Source organism: Hetaerina americana, unplaced genomic scaffold, assembly GCF_022747635.1.
Source record: "Hetaerina americana unplaced genomic scaffold, ioHetAmer1.1.p SCAF_10, whole genome shotgun sequence".
Taxonomy (NCBI): Eukaryota; Metazoa; Arthropoda; class Insecta; order Odonata; family Calopterygidae; genus Hetaerina; species Hetaerina americana.
The window spans coordinates 56,162,262-56,180,229 of NW_027286070.1; the positions used below are offsets into that span (position 1 = coordinate 56,162,262).

At 41.9% G+C, this 17,968-nt stretch overlaps 1 protein-coding gene across 14 annotated transcripts in view; it reads right to left on the reverse strand.

The window, feature by feature from the left end:
• The window catches only part of LOC139700149 (CUGBP Elav-like family member 1), a 1,070,669-nt gene that overhangs the window by 354,527 nt on the left and 698,174 nt on the right, over positions 1-17,968 (reverse strand). For all 14 annotated transcript variants that reach the window (XM_071598714.1, XM_071598708.1, XM_071598713.1 and 11 more), the window contains one exon: positions 2,518-2,600. In XM_071598714.1, the coding sequence (XP_071454815.1) occupies positions 2,518-2,600 (83 nt within the window). The remainder of the gene's footprint in view (positions 1-2,517; positions 2,601-17,968) is intronic.

Here is a 17,968-nt window from a genome sequence, read left to right on the forward strand (position 1 = left end):
AACGTCTTTGAATTATTACTGTTTTCATTTACTTTAGTAGCATAGAACTCTTGGGCTTCACATTTTAATCAAGGCAGCGGATTTGGTGTTCCAAGATAATCAATCCATTCTACTTGAATAATGGCGGACATTAGATCTTAGTCGATTACCAAAAAATCTTCCTTCCGTCGAATAAACCTTGACCACACTAACAAAGGCGTTCCATTAGTCGAGAAATATTTATGCGAACACGCGAAGTAAACGCTACACACTTTCTCTTTTCGTAGAAAAAGCTTTGGAAAATCTATGTATCATTAAAAAAAACAGTCCTTTTTATATAAGGGACTCGAAAGTACCGTAAAAAGTATGGCAAGGAGGATTATTTAGCACGCCAAATGTGCTTCAACGACGGCATTAAACAGTTTGGCTACGAAACTACACACACTGTTAGCGGCACTCAAGTCGGCAGAGGCCATTCATCAGTTGACACCAGTCGCGATCGATTCAAAACAAGCAGTTACTCGATTAAAGGGTAGACGGGGTTGGAGGACAGTGACTTGGGGAAGGTGGGCGAGAGGGAGGGCAACAGCTTTGGATGCAGATGGGTGACGGCGGCGGGGATTGAGGGGATGGAGGCCGGGGCTGAAGAGGGGATACTAGGGGGCAGGGCGACAGAGAAAGAGAAAGTTCCCGAGGAAGGACGCCGAGATGGAGGGGAATGAGTCAGCAAAGATAGCGGTGGGGATATGGGTCCACTGGGTGGGCGGAGGTCCAGGTACAAAGAAGAGGGCGTTCGGGTTGTGGGGGCGGGATTGCTAGGAGGAAAAACGCGAGGCGGTGACAGGGTTATGGGGGTGTGTGTAAGGGTTCGAAGGGAACGGGAGAACGAGTGGGAGGCAAAGAACGGCGCCCGACCCAACTTCCGCTGGGTGGAAAGGACGCAAATGACGGGAATTTCAAAGATGGAAGGTGGGAAATAAAGACCTCGGCTGGTTTGGGAGTTGGAAATAAGTCGTAATAAATAGAACGACGCCCGGGAGGTGAATAGAGTTAAGGAATGAAGTTAACTAGCCGCCAAGTAAGGCGGGAGGGAGTGAAAGTCGACGATGGAAAGAGGGTCGCGAAAGTTGCCGCAATACATAAAGAGAGCAAGGTAAGAGACCTTTACTCCACCTCTCACCCTTTTGCTACGCTCCGCTATCGGTTTTTACTGCGGCGGAAACTTTAATATGTGACGAAAGCGGGAACATTAAGGGGCTTGTTTTATTAATTCCAGCAGGGCAAAAAGCATACGGGGGAAAGAGGAGTCGGACCGGACGATTTTTACACCTTACGAGAGTTTAGGTAGTAGCAGACACATTAATTACTCGGCATAATGAAGACGGGAGAGAAAACTTAAAAAGGGCGCCATATATCAAGCGAAATAAAATGAAAAATAAACAGTCCGATTTCGAAAAGTGACGAACACTAAGATTCCTCGTGAACAAAGCAATCATTCAATAAATGTGGAAAAATATTTTCCTTTCCTACCTAAAACGCGATTTTTCGATAAAATAATAATATTACTCACCATGCACCAGTAAATATATTGCGAGTTGAAAACAATCCACAGGCACAAAGCTTCTCAGTGTTCATGATGCCTTCCCATCGAACGGTACACAGGAAGAGAATCCACTACATATACCCAATCATCTTCAATTACTTTCCTTCTAGCCATAGCAACGCAACTCAAAGACTAAATTACTTTTCCGCGGAGAGAATAAAGTACTTAGTGAAGCAACAACCCCTTCGCTAATCAAGTGAAACACTTCAAGTAACTTGACGTGGCAAACTTGTTGTGGAAAAGAACCTTATAATCAACTGCGATTATTTCCTAATTAAAAGCTGATAATTGCAATTTGCATGGTTACATTTCGCAGAGAACCTTAAAGATGCAACAGCGAATATCTTTCAAGGGTCATAAACGTAACACCTGAGGAAAGCTTGACAAACGCAAAATTTGGAGCTTTCGGAAGAGACTAAAGCAGTAAGTAAAGTACAACAATCTTTAAACGAGTCTTTTATCGTAGTACGCTCAAAATTCCCTAGAAGATACTCTCCTTATCTCATTTGTCACAATAAATTTTTATGGTAGCCCTGGTGAACTTAGTGCACTCAAAGTTTAAAAAAATGAACAATATTGGAGTTTGAAAGTTGATAAATCTAATCGTATTTATTTACTTCATGCATCAGCTGTTCGCAGAAATGAAAAATTAATCTCCCAAGCATTTCTACGCTAACTTTCCACCGGAAAGAAAGGAATAAAATTATCTTCTTAGAATAGCAAAACATACCCTTAGAAAAATTAACTTCGAATAAACATAAATGAAGCCCTAATTGTGCCAACATGCTATTGCCTGCAAATTTATCTTTTGTCAAAATTCAATTATCTATTATCAAATTTCCATTTTGAATAGCTGTATAGGTAAGGCGTGGAAACATATGCATTTTTCCCGGTAATTATCCCACAAGGACAAAATGTGAAATATTAACACTTACCCCTCCCAAGGTCTTTATATTGTGCAATGCATTTTGTGCTTCCAGGGCTGCCTTTCTCGTGTAGTAGGTGACGAAACAGCAACCTGAAAGATAAAAATTAAAATTATAGCACACGAATAATTAAATCAGATTATATAGAAGTTACATCAAGAATTTTCAATGCAAATAATTAGTAATCATGACATTTATCTTTAATAACTCATGCGTAGGATATGCGGTGTCACATTTATTAGTTTATAAGCATAATTCGAAAACAACGATCAGAACGTGAAAGAATAATGCTTTTTCTTGTTGATTAAGCCCACCTCGAATACTTAGGCGGCGAAATTTTGGGAACCATCTCACAGAGCATTGATTCAAAATTTAGGCAAAACACAACATTTAACCGAATCATGTCCAACTGGACACAAAGTGACACAAATTTACATATGAGTATGTAAAAGCTACGGGTCAGAGCCCCTGAGGACATAAACCACGAGGCTTTTGGATGGAGAAGAAAACCATCGATTGTAAGATGATACTTTTGGTATTAATGTTTGGTATCAATCAACTATATTTCACATAACATCGGCAAGAAGCGATAGACAACAAACGGTGCGAAGGCTCTCTTAGCGTAGAGTGTGTGTATGTTTATACATATATCCGTGGTTCAAGTCCCGGTCAAGGAAATATTTTGGCACTTTTGAGACACTCGAATCCGCCTTTCCCACCTCCCCAATATATCCTTCATATGTGTTCCTATCCCTTTTCCTCCTATCTATATCCATGTGAATGAATATTTGTTATCCATACGGTGGGTTTTCGTGTATGAATATATATACGAGTGTTTATGCATTTAGCATACAGTCACACCAATAAACAGAGCTCAAACACATTTACTGACACTTCCACGATCATAGTCGTCTTTCTCAGTAAAGTACAGGGTGCTTAAGAATAGACATAGAAGCATTTTCACGGTACAAAAGGAATGAGAATATCTTTGGAAATGTTCTAATCACCAAGGAATGTAACATCCTGAGTATTTTCTTTTTTTTAGGCTTGAATTTCAAAACGTGGAAGCAACAGCTTATAGTACCTCGATCCTTCTGCAGCCTTTTGATTTTCAGCCGACAACCGTAAAACTGAAAATACCATATATCGACGCGAAATTATGAAAAGTGATTCCTACTACAACAGTAAAAGATGAATAAGGCAAAAACCTGCACTAACTGAAATTACAGCTTGGTGGCAGTAAAACATTTAAAACATTTGTGAAACGAAACAAAACGAAAGGCAGCATTATTTTGCCCCGGAATGTAGCAATTAGCAGATCAAAATCCCTCGCCATTGTGAAAAGGTCAACCCAGAGGGCACACCTCCAGAGCGCTCATCATGCAAAGAGGTTCCCGGAAACGGAGAAGGAAAAAAAGAGAACATCCACAGTCGGAGCGCGGCAAGACTTAGAAAATTAACTTTAAGGCAACAAAAAAAACTAATCATAAAAAAATTCGAAACTGAAAAAAATGGGACAAAACATCAACCTTAATCCTCACTTCCTTGAAATACTCCTGGAGACATCGCACGAAAAAAAGTTAATAACGTTGCCACATTTTCGAAACTCAATTATCGCTAATTGAAGCTAAAACCCCAGAGGCCTAGGCCAGGGAGGAGGAGGGATGTGGGAAGGAGAGTGCGAGAGGGCCGGGGGTTGAGCGGGCGGGGGACTTGGGAGGGGATGAAGGCACGGGGAGAGTCGGGAAGGCGATGTGCGAGTAGGGGTGAAAAGGGGTTCCACTGAACAGGGGAAGGGCGAGTTGGAGGGGCTGAGGGTTTCGAGGGGTGGAGGTTAGTTAGTATGTCGGAGTCGCTTCGGCGAGGAGTGGAGAAAGAGAACAGAGAAGCACTTCCTGCTTGGGGAGGAAGCTTGACTGAGGGGCGATTAGGGGAGAGGAGGTGGGCTGTATCGGACCTGTGTGTGTGTATATAGAAGGGAGGTCGAGGAAGATTTGGGGGGAAATGGAGGAGGGTGAGGAAAGTAAACTGTTGGTTGTCGCCGGCTTCGAAGAGGGCTTGGACGAGAGAGGGGTTTGAGACAGGAAAGGATTTGGGATGGACTTGGGAAAAACAAGAGGGGGTCGAGGGGAAGGAGGCAAGGCAATTTTTGGAATTATATGACCATTATTTATTCTTTGACTCAGTTTTTCTCACTTCTTTAAGCTCCTCTGACGATTTCATTTCCATCTTTTATATAGATACCTAGCTGGTATAAGGTGCGAGGGCTCTGAAGTTGGGAGAGTTAACTGTGTGGAAACAGGCTCTTAAAGGGCTTATGAACTAATAACCTCGCCATCACGCTTATCGGTAACCACTAGACTCAAGGTTATCATAAATAGCATTAACATTAAATGATACGGTGGCGCCTGTGGTGTAATAATACCTATGTATTTAAAATAATTATACCTGAGCAAAATAGAATGCCAGTTCGACGCAAATAACTGTTCACGTATTAATAAGAAAAGCTCTGTAGAATCAAATTACTTGCAATTCTGACTACCTGCTCCGACTAGATACTCATGGGAGTATCTTGGATCGTTTTCATATTAGAAGCAATAGCTCCCTTCGAGTTCATGCTTCTCAAGCTTCCCCAGCGGTGGTCAGTGAATGGATGACGTTCCTCCGACGTGCCTTACGTGCCACCGTAAGACGTCCACTGCAACATCGGAGAAGCGCCGTCAACTAATCATCGATCATCGCTGTGAAACCCGAGAAACATGCTTCCTTCGAAACTCCCAGGTTGCGAATGCCTGCCTACAGGGTTAATTAACAGACTATGTTAGCTGGTTAGTGCATCGTGAGGTTAAACTAAAAGGTCAGGAGTTCGCATCTCGCGCGGAGAATGGGTTTACCATTGAACAGTAGCTTGGTGAGTTGGAATTGGGATGTAACGAACTAAAAGCGGCACCAAGATATATGAGGGAAAGGCGAGTAATACCCAAAAAGCTTCCTTCTTTAGAAGCTCTAAGAAAATCCTGGAACTATCGCGACTATTCGTTCGAAACTATTCTAGAGTTATTTGAATAATTAACATGGACCGAATTACGTACATGAAAATAAAACTTCTGACCACTTGTTTAATATGCCTGTTAAACTCTATAGCATCATATGTGGATCCAACCTCGAAACCCACTTGCTAACTACATACTCAACACTGAGCCAGCCAAAAAATCTTTCCGATTGAAAATAAATATTTACGTGTCAAATATGGCATTTCAAAATACTATCCGATAATTCTTTGTTAGAAAACTGACATATATATATATATATATATATATATATATATATATATATATATATATATATATATATATATAATGTATAACACTTAGCACTAGTGGACACACCACCGAAAATTCGAAAAGTAGTGAGTCTCTTTTTTTGTGTGTTTCTGTGTTTTTGTCTGTGTCCACTAGTGCTAAGTGTTATACATTATTATTCACGTCCGTGAGACTTTCAAAAAGTGTTATATATATATATATATATATATATATATATATATATATATATATATATATACATACATACATACATACATACATACACATATACATAATATAGAGGCTTTTAAAATGTGGGTGTGGAGAAGAATGGAGAAGGTGAAATGGACCGAGAAGAAAACAAATGAGGAAGTATATATATATATAAGTATGTATATATAAGTACTTGGTATGGTGGGTGAAGAGAGGGATTTGTTGGGAGAAATCCTATGGAGGCAGGAAAAATGGATGAGGGGTGTATTGACCGGCAGTGGGATGTTGAAGACTGTAATAGAGGGGAGAATGTTAGGCAAACGAGGAAACGGAAGGGAACAGGATAGGGATGTGGGACGGGAAGAAGGGAGGATGAAGAGGGACCTGATATAGATTAGGGTGCTGGATTTTGTGTTTTATTAGGAGTCACAAAATGTTTCATTTAGTAGCTGTGTCCATTCAAACCTACCTTAACCGGTAGATTACCTAATAAAAATATATGCAATGTTAAGAGTTAATCACTTCACACGATAAAGGGCTTAGATAGTCAGAAAACATAACATTTATCTTAAATTAATCATCATAATAGGTCATCAATCATAAGACAAGTCTTTTCTTACCTTGCCACTATCTTTTTTTTCTCTTTTCATTCCTATCTAGTTACGTTAACTGGCGTATGCCGTCTGCCATACACTATTCCCATTAATCAACGTCGTGGTCTTCCTGTTTAACAATTTTCCAACATTGTTTCTTCACTTACGGTCTCCATGAAACACTTCTGAGAGTATTCAATCAATATTTCCCTTTTTGTTGGTCTAGAAAGACTCCTATCATACCCCATTTTTGGAGATGTTCATAGTTCTTCCAGCCGACCATTTTTATTTTCATCAGAATTCGATATCAACTTACTCCAATCAAAGCCATGAGCCGTGAGCCAACTTCCTTTTGAAAAAAATATTTATAATAAGTGATGTCGTAGGATCCTATCATAATTAACGACACCGCTATTAATCATTATTTGCATAAATTGAGTTCCAACTGATTTACAAGTAATAAACATCAAGTCTTCCGAAAACTCATCCTCAGTGTCCTCATTCTAGAACTTCGCGGTAACCGGAGTAAACCTACGGCAGAAAAGTTGGTGATCATTTCGCTAACTCCAAACAAAAAGAATAAAAGAAAGCATTCTTTGAAGCCAACCTCCATGACATTTTACCCATCTCCCACTCTTTTTGATTTCCTTAGCATTACATTAATATGCTAATTCTTTCCCGACAACTTATTTAAATTTCCTTTGTCAGGCCCGTCTTCGAGAGAAATCTGACCGCGGGAGGGTGAGAAGAAAAAAATGATTTCTTTATTTCTGAACGCGAATACAACAACACTCGGAGAACCCTAGGAGGCCGCATAAACTCAATGTTGGTGCGGTGAAATGGGGGAAGGGGTTGTAAAGTAAGGATGAGGGAAGGAGAGAGAGAGAGAAAAGGGTTCATGGAGTCTCCCCGTCTTGGCCCCTTTCCGAACCCTGGAGACCCAACAATCTCACCCTCCGCATTCCCATCCCACCACCTCCGACATCGGACCCCGGAAAAAAAGGGGATGAAAAAAAACAACCCACGTGTGCCAGGAATTCAGATGAGAGAAAAATGAAATCAAGACCAATCGATAATTCAAGAAACTTTTCTCTCTTCCGCGGAGTGCGTTAAAAGCGAGGAGGTTTTTGGGGAGGTGCGGCGGGGAAAGGGTGGTGCGCCGAGGGGAGAAGGTGTGGGCGTAATAAGGTGGGAGTTAGGGCGGAGGGGAGGTGGTGTAGGGAGCGCACTCAATGCTACCCGAAATTCCAGCCGTCGCATCCCCAGAAATACGCCGGCCATCCTCCGTCCTCCACACTCCACTCCCCCCTCCCCCCACTGCGCCCTCTCCAACAGAAACCTCCCTTCTCCGTCCCACCCATTTCCCCCCGAGTCCCCAACCCCTCCGCGCCCGTCGGAAACTTGGCGAAACACTCGCCTACGAGTGGAATCCCAAATGACGACGGGAAGTGACCTCCGAAGCGAGGGAGGTGAGGCTGGCAGCGGAGGGACCTAGGAGGGGGGTGGAAGGAAGTGAAGGAGGATGATGAGAGGAGAATGGGGAGGGAGGAGAGGAAGAGAATGGGCGACTGGGAAATGCGGAAGAGATTGCGGGATGCGGCGGGCTGGGGGAAAGGTGGGGATGAATGCGAAGGGGGAAACGGAGTAGTTCGGGAGGAGGGGGGAAAGAGAGAGAGATAAGATAACGATCTTCAACGGCGTCATTTCGGGGCCTGGGGCAACATTTCTCATGTGGGCGAGCCATTTAATGTGTTTATTGCATGGGGTAGCAGATAAAAATGCTCATAAACATCTGAAACGAATGGGTAATGGATAGGTTAGCACAATAGACACTGAAATGGTGTAGATGACGACGAACGTGCCACAAAATAAAAAGTGCTGAGTGCAGAGAAGGTATTGGATGCAATTGTCAAAATTTCACCCCAGCGTAGGAAAATATTTTACATAATTAGGGTGATAAAGTGTAAAATCCACCGCTCTCATTGAAATGCCTCGAGAATTCTATGCTAGAGGGAATGAAATGGAGTGCCCATCAAGGGAGTGCGGGTTAGCGGGTGAATTATTCCTTTGCCAAATTCCACGCATCATATTAGTGCATGAGAAATGACCTTAAGCGTCTGAGCGCACGCAAATAAACAGTAAGGTAGGAAAATTAATGACGGAGGATAGGCTGTCAAATGCCCAAAGCCCTGACCGAAAACGCATATTAAAACAATTATTTTGCGATAATTTTCAATTTGGTGAGACAAATTAGTCATCGTGCTTTGCCCAATTGAATGAAACGCTGAATAACAGCAATGAAATATTTCTGCTGAGACAATATACCCCTGGCCTCATTAAATTTGCGAGAAGTTTTGTTTTTAATCGTAGCCACTGCAGCAAAATTTATGTCTCAGAAAATCATTCTGAGGCATGTTATATCTAGCAAAGTTTTGAAAAGACATTGCAAAAAAATCTCTGAAATTCAGCAAATGATCTTTGAAAATATAATGACGAAATTGCTGCTTAATCGCAATGTTAAGGAGGAAAACGCTTGCTAGTCAATATTATGCATATATACACACACACCCACATTCAAACACGAAAACCCGCCATATGGTGAACAAATATTCATTCACATGGAAATAGATATAAGGAAAAGGGATAAGAACGCATGTAAAGGAGGAGCAGAGGAGAGGTGGCGAAGGCGGTATCGAGCAGATCAAAAGCGCAAAAATATTTCCTTGACTGGGTCTTGAACACCGAATCTTTCGACTTTCCAGGCTTTAACCACTTGAGCTAGCTATATTTAATGAAATTTCTAAAGTTAGATACAGTTAAATTTCCAACGATTACCGTAATCAAAAAGAAATTTTGGGAAAATCGATTTAATCATCGGATAAACGCCCAAATCTTCGAAAGATGAGCTTAGAAACGAATTCCACTGGATGACGCAATAAACAGCCAAATTAATCGTAAAATGGGCACGGGAAATGTTTCATAATCCTTTGGGGTGGAACGAAATGAGAGGAAGGAGAGAGCGTCAAGAATATTACAGAAATATTATATTAGCCAAACGGATTATGGCGCTATAAAATACGTGCTACTAGAGTGAATCAAACTGCTAAACCCACAAAAAAGTTAAACGGGACAGGGACGTAAAAAAGAAGAAAATGTATAAGAAAGAGAGAGAATGCGGGGAAAGGAAAAAGTAATATGAAGGTGGGAAGATATTACGGAAAGAATACCAAATTCAACTCAATAAAGTTGAGTACTATGGTAAAAGGAATGTTTAGCTTCCGAGACCGCGAAATTAGAAGCAGTGCTTTGCTGCAAGATGGTCAAAATAGCGGGGACACAAGAAGAAAAAATTGCGCCTACCAGAAAAGTTTTCAGAAGCAGAAGGAAGTTGTTGTTAGGGACGTTGAGTAAGGATATTAAGAATACTTGCGTTCAAACTTTGATAGTCTAACCTTAAGTCTACTATACGACTATTTAATGACACTGTGATATGTTTTAAGAATGACTAATGTTTGTTATATCATGTCATTGCCACCCGGCTTATCGCCTAACAGCAATGTATCCCAAATAATAATAATAATAATATGGAGCGTAGTTATGTACGGCGTGGAAACATAGCAATTGAAGCAGAATGATAGGCGTAGATTGGAGGACTTTGAAAAATGAGTTTGGAGAAGGATGGAGGAGGTGAAGTGGACATAAAAGCGAGTGAATAGGAAAACAATCGAGGAGGTGCCCGGCATGGTGAGGAAAGAGATGGGACTAATGGGGGAAATCCAAAGGAGGCAGGAAAGATGGATGTAGAACATTTTGATTGGCAATGGAATGTCGAGGGCAGCAATAGAAGGGAGCAAGTTGGATAAGTAAAGAAGGGATAGAACAGGCATATTTGATGGAATAAAGAGAGGGCGAATGTGTGCAGATACGAGGAAAAGTTTAATATACGCGTTGTCGGATGTCAGGTTGTGTTTTATAAGGAGAGACAAAGATGCGTACCGTTGTTCACTCTGTATAAAAACCTACCTAAAAATGTCGAATATCAATAATAATGACATCTTGAACGTTCTCCACTTCGCCGGTTTTCACCTCGCGTTGTTTCGTAAAACTGACATTAGGTATTATACTTTAACGCTAGTTGGTAACGAATGCACTGGAATAGCTTTTGCAATAACACAAATGTATCTGCTATAAATTGCGGTACGTCGTTTCCAGTAAATATATTTTTGTACAGCAAAACTTTTAACAATTTTTTAAAGGATGTCAAAATGAATAATTTTCCACTAAAGTGGCAATAAATTTGCAATCGTATACGCGACCGAAGAGAATTCATAGAGGGGAATAGTAAAACGTATTCTGTGGACATCATAAAGTGTCTTCGGATTAAAATAACGAAAATGATAGCAAAATAATATCCGTCACTTTCACGGGTGTTGTGAATTGAGTAAGTATAATAAAGCGGGAAAGTCTGCCAATTTTAAAAGCCGACTTCCTTGAGAAGTGATATCTACATTATTCGTAAAGATGCTCCCAATTCAAAGTAGGAGGAGCAAAATGGGCTGCCACGAGCATTGGGCCCACTTTCAGAATACATATTTCTTTTCAACTGGGCCCATGTAGAGGGAACTTTTTTTTTCTTCCTAACTTCGTAATCATCTGATTCAAACGCGAACTCGCACTGACGCATTAGTCGCATGTTTGCATCCCAAATCTCGAGGGCCCGGGGCATGGACTGCAAACCGAAAAGGGAATACAGATAATAAAATGAAAGGCGGCGAATAAAGACTGTGGCTCTCTGGGAAAATGTAGGCAGGGCCGGCGGCCGGCCAAAGAAACGAGCGGAACAAGGAGAAGAGAGATAAAAGTTAGGTGAAGTTAGAGGAGCGAACAATGAAGAGAATGGAGACGAAGGAGGGAAAGTGTTGGGGAGACGAAAAGGAAAGAGACGAGCGAGAGGCGGAGGGGTAGGGGCAGAGGGCGGAAAAAGAATAAGAGGGCAGAAAGGAAGGAAAGAAGGGCGATGGTAGTGGTGAAGCCGTTAGGAAAACGTGTGGCACGGAGAGTTTAGATGGAGTTGTGGAGGAAAGTTTTCCTGAGAAAGGGGAGGAATAAAATGCGTCAGGGCGTAGGGAGAGTCAGTTCGTGGCCGGGAGAATATGAGATGGAAATCATTTCAATCACCCAGGTCGATCGCTCGGAATGGAACACTCGCACGGTTCGAATGTCTGGAAGAGTGGAGCGGGAGGAGTGGGGAGGGACGAGGCCGCTCTCACCGGGAGGGTCGGCTGGAAAAAACTGCTGAGAGGGTTGCTACATTTGTCGCTGGTGGCGCTCGACGACTTGGAGTAGATCCACATGCATGTGAACGATTGCACATAGGGTGACATCAGTTGAACCCTGGAAAGTGGAGCGTTTCTAAACCATGGTTCATGAAATGTGTGCTGCGAGATGATTCAGGAATTACAGGCACTGCAAGTGCCAAAGGAAAATAGTGAATACACAAATAAAATAAGAAAACTTCGGAATTGCTACAGACAATTTATTTATTTTTTACACGATCCCAAAATTTCCCAATTCACACTTAAACTTCTTCCATTTCCCCTCGGTATGAGTAGCCTATAGATGTAGAATGAGCTTGGAAAAATTTACTAAAATTGCATCGTCTAGCAAAAGATTCTGATAAAATATCATTCGTCTATAGGGGCAATATGGATGGGCAAAATTAGGATATTTGTATTACCGAAGTTTCCTCTGGCCTATTTTATTACGAACTACCAAGACGTTATCATATAATGAACATTAATAAACCTTTCAATTTGATCTACGGGGAATTCGAATGCTGAGATTAAAATATTAAAACTGAGGTCAATTACAGCAAAGCAGACCAAGTCTTGAATAATTAATATTCACCGGAAATAATACCGAAGAATTTTGAAATATTCCTTCAATTACGATCCACCAAGCCAACCATGTACGTTAAGAAACATTTATAACCTGCTACAAATTGAAAGTACAACAATGAAAGGTACCACTCAACGCTGGAAACGTGGAAAGTAGTTTTTGAATTGACTCATGGGGGTTTAATTGGAAGGGTCAAATTGTCTACACTCATGCATTTCTTTATTCACAAATCTTTTGATCTAAAGATTGGTTGTCTGAACTCTATTCTTCCTCTTTCATTAGTAATTCACATTAAGCACTAAAAACCCTTCCTTTTTACCTAATATTTACTATTTCTTGAATGCACTCGTGGTATATTTCCGTTTACAATATTCCTAAGATGAATGATATCTCAACCTATCCCCATTCATCTAGTTACCCTTTTCCGTAGAGTGCTCCGTTTTTTTTCTCTCATACTGTCCTATATCTAGTCTTCCTGGTTTCTCATTCAATCTTATTGGTTTTCAGCATTTGTTTTCAGGATTCCTTCGAAGCCCTGCGACTTTTTCTGATCTGCTTTTCCTGGGGACAGATATACTGGGTGTCGCAGGGAAAAAGTATCGCCAGAAAACGCTGCTCCATTTAAACTCATCAACAATCAAGTGGAACTCGCTATCCATGTACTATTGCATAGACGAGAAACTTTTCAATACAATTATAATAAACCTTGCATATAATTACTCTATTTGCTGTGGTAACTTAGTGGCTAATGTGTTCGACTACTGAAGAGAATGTCTGAAGTACAATTCCAGAATGATGCAAGGGTTAGACCAATTCAAGCGTTCCGAATTTAGGGGTAGAGGAATTCCGCGGAAAACCTAAGTTAACTCAGTGGTGGGATCTGATTCCCCTCCTCTGAGGGCGTGTGAACTGAATTACGCCTTAGTACTCATTTTCGGATAATCTCTACCATTAACTAAAGGTAAATAAACTAAATGAAACCGGTGCTATAAATTCTCTTTGCTATGCTAAGTTTGTGAAACTGCTTAACGCAGTGATATCTGAGCGGTTCCGTGAATAGAAGGCAAGGAAATGCACGGCGTCATCGCCAAGGGAAAAATATTCGTGGTCGATAATGAAAGGCGCGCGGCACGTCCGATGTCGAATCCCATGATTCGCCCTTCGAAGAACCATCCGCGTCGTCGTCTACCCCGTGAGCACACTGGGATGGGCAGGAGCCGATGGGACTGCGGGGGCGGAGAATTCGCCGCGTTGGGAATGTATGCAAACAGCCGTGATGCCGTTGAACCTCCCATTCTCCAGCCCCCGCCAAAGACCAGGCAACTTAATGATGCATGAGGCGCGGGTGGACGAGATTGCGTGCGTGGGTGCCCCCCCCCCCCACTTGGATGGGACGTTCCCACCGACACTCAGCTTTCTTCCCACCAATGAACAGAACATTCTCGTGGCTCACTGATCCTCCCACCCGCTTTCCCGACACGGTCACCTTGCCCTCGCGCATAAGGACATCGGAGAAAGTTCGGGTCCATACTCTTCTCTAGCCTTTACGATAGGAGTGAAAGGTTGCTGGAAGACTAATGACCGCAAAGCACACAACAAGGGAGAGCATGTTGATATTGGAAGTTTTCCGTGCTCCGCGGGGACGACGCATAAAATCGGTATCATGAAATGGCTTTTTTTATACGGGAAAGAGTTCTGTAATTCTGTTACGATAGGATTACTTCGCCTTCTTTTCATATACTCCGTTCCTCCTAACCTTCCATTCTCGCCGGCCGACTTTCATCGGTTATGTTTTTCTTTTTCAGTTTTCCTCGGTGAAGCAGATGGGGAGCTCCTCCTCTATTCAGAGAAGTTTCCATTCATTCGAAGAGGAAACAATTCCATTTTGCTTTAAGCACTTAGCGAATAAAAATAGACTTTGTAGGATAAAATAGGGCCTGTTTTACCTGTAAACTCATTTTTTCTGTAACTTGGTCACAATAATCTGTCTTTTGTTCACGTTACTAGACAAGATAAAAGTACTTATCTTGCATGCATTGACGCACACTTATTCAAAACATATCCCAGCTTCAAATATTCAATCGCAATATTCCAATGCGTCATCAACATTTTAGACAATTCACAGTATTTTGCTTTCAACCTAAGTAATATTTTCATTGAAACAGATTCGAGTTCGTTTGAGTTAATTTTCAAAGTTAAATTTTTATATGCACCCAAAGAGAGATTTTTAAAAAGAGAAAATGATATATTCGCATTGAAAAATCAGTATAATATTAGCAATATGAACTAGGAAAACACATTGGCATATATGTTTACCAATTTTAATTTGATCAGCGTGGTCAAACAAAAATCACCTTACGTTTGTGACATTAATTGCGGTTATAAGTAAATTGACAACACTTCGCAAAACTGGTGTAAAATTTAAATTTCTCCTTTGATATTATTATGACACTTCCGTTACACAAATACTTAATAGTATGAAAGGTATTTTTCCGATGGAAAAAATGATTCACTTAATTAAATTAAATAACATTCAATAGTCAGCATAATGAAGAGAAAAATATCTGTAAATTGATTGAGACATTATGCCTAAAAGTAGCTCTAGGAAAATTGATTCCAAATGTTATAGAACTATGTATCATTAAAGGCCCAGGTATTAATAGCTCGAATGCAACTTTTCCTGCAATAATTTGGCTTTTATTTGACATCATTTTAAATCATTGTGGATTAGATCTTATTAATTATTTTTAAATTTTAGTTTAATGTTCCAGAGTATAAGATGTGAATGAGAACGACATTTTACCCCAGGGATCCAACAATAATACACAAAGGTACTGAATGTTCAGGTTTTAAGAAATAGCATAAAATACATGGTAATTGAACAGGGTAGAAAAATTAACATTTTATTAGTAAGAAATAAATAAATTAATTCCTCTGAATTTGTTAAAAATTATCCAGCAGTTTATTACCTTCGCTGTAGAACATTCAAATGGCCTCTGTAATCCAATGTTCGTGCAATAATATGAGAGATTCTTATAGTAACATTTATACTTTTACAGGTTCAATAGTTTCCATGGAGCTAGTTCATTGAGCATTCACGGTTGAGGAGGTCATGGAGACAATTCTTATACGAAAAACATCACGTGGTTAAAGCGCATAAAATTGATGAGACGAAAAAAATGCCCCAAATGAGGCAGACCGTGGCACAAAAATGAGAAGACGATCGTCGCTCTGCGTAGAGCAGGGGTGGGGTGCGGGAGAGATAGAGACTGTAATGCAGTTTATTGGACGGATGAAATTTTGCACGCCTCGTAAAAATATCATCGCAGGGGCCGTTTTCCTTCTGTTTCCCGAGGAAATGATTACGCCCTCCCGGGGCCGGACCTCGACCGGACCAAGGAAACGAGAGGAGTGAGAGGGTGGGGATATAGAGAAAGAGTCGGGAAAAATTGGTCAGGCAGAGGAAGTGAAGAGTAAAGAATAAGGAGAATAAGAGAAGGAAAAGAGAAAGAAGGAGAATAAGAGAAGGAAAAGAGAAAGAACGGAGGAACGACTTCAGCAGGGAAGGGCGGACGCAAATCAAAAGGGTGTGCAACCAAGTAAAGCAGCTCTCCACCAAATTTCTTCTTCGATCACGGCCGACTGTAACCTTCCACTGCAATTTCATACCAAACCACGCCGGCGCACGCACTTCCACACCCCTTTTGCATCGCCACCTTATCCGCCGAACACTCACGGCGAAGTCACCAACCTGCACCGCGTCAAAACTGCGCCGCCTTTTCCTCTTCTCAAACGGCCCACAGATACCCAACTCCTTGCATTAAGAGAGAGAGACACTCCACCCCTGTTTTTCTCTCCGGTCCGGCGGACAACAAGAACCAGAAGATGGAATCGGTGAAACGAAAAGAAGAAAGGCGGGAGACGGTCAGGGAATGGAGGGAGGCAAGCGGCGGAGAGCGAGATGGTAGGGGGGAGGGGAGTGTTTGGGGATTAGGATGGCCAGCTAGGAGTGGAAGTGAAACGGGGTGGTGCTTGGAAACGTTACGCCCCGTGCGAAAACTTATTTAAGAGATAGGAGGTGTAGCAGTGTAGGAAGTGGGTTTAACTGGGACGCAGTTTCGGTGGGAGGGGGGAAAAGGGGGAGGGGGGAAAAGGGGAGGGGGAAGGTGCGCGAGAGCACAGACGGTGCCCATGGGGGATGGTCGAAGGGGGAAATGGGCGTGGGTGTGACGACGGACCAATGGTGCTGTATCTGGCGGGCTTAGGGCTTCGGATTCGGCCCTCGGATGAGGTAAAACGGACGAGCTACGGCGTAAATTCAGGGTAACTGCAATAAGTAATGCCGGGGGGGGGATGGGTTAGGTATGGGAGTGGGGTGAGATTGGGGTGGGTCGGTGGGTAGTGAGGAGGTGTGTTTGCTAGAGAAAAAGTGGGAGTGTGGGGGCGCGTGGGGGCGAGGAAAAGGGGCGGTAGTGGGGCGGACACAAGGGCGGGAGCGAAACAGCCTCCACGACATAAAGAATAACGGCGGGACGGGAGAGGTAAGTGAAAATGGGGAGCTGTAAAGGGACGGTGGGGCCCGAAGAAATGGCTGAGAAAGGGGGGAACAGGGTGTAGGGAGGGGGTAAATGGATAGGAGCAAGGGTAAGGGGGAAGGACCCCGGACCACGGATCTTATAGAAGAGATAGGGTTCAAATCATTGGGCTCGAACCGACCCTCTAGTCTGGCGCGGAGGGAGTAAACGTGGCGAGTGAATGTACCACGCAGGGGCAAGTCGTGCGTGATCTTTGATACGGTGAAATATATTGTGCGACAGATGTAGGCAACAAGAATGGGGGAAAACGCCGTATGATTCTATTGGTCCTTCCATGTTCCTCGAATTGAGGTCTATTCCTTGGGACGTCCCGAGGAACTAATAGCTTGAAATGGTGAAAAGGTAAAAATGTGCCCACATAAAATGTTTTATTAACTCCAAATTAAATCGAAACCATCGTTTTTCCTAGAATTCCCACACACTTGTCACTCTCAGAGAATTATAATGATCAAAGTTATTGAAAAATTCACCATAAATAATAACTCAGAATCACAAATACCCCATAGTACGACATTATTATAAAAACTCGGCCTTGAAGTGTGGAATATTTTGACGGAAAATGATTCAATACAACTAGAAATGCAGAAAGATCCTTCAGTAAAAACTTTCCATGCCAATCACATATCAAAATTCCCATAAATAAAGATGCTGCATTCATTACTTACGTTCAAGTGCCAAAAAACAAAAATCTGATTCAGGTAATTCAAATTCTTGGATATAAAATAGCCCTGAAATATCCATAAAGGCCTTGTGTGTATCGAACCAGTCGCAGCTCAGCTTACGTATTTCGTCGCAGAATTAAGAGTAGACGTATTTTATGCGAAAATCCTTCTTGAGTGCGGAATTACGAATTGTATCC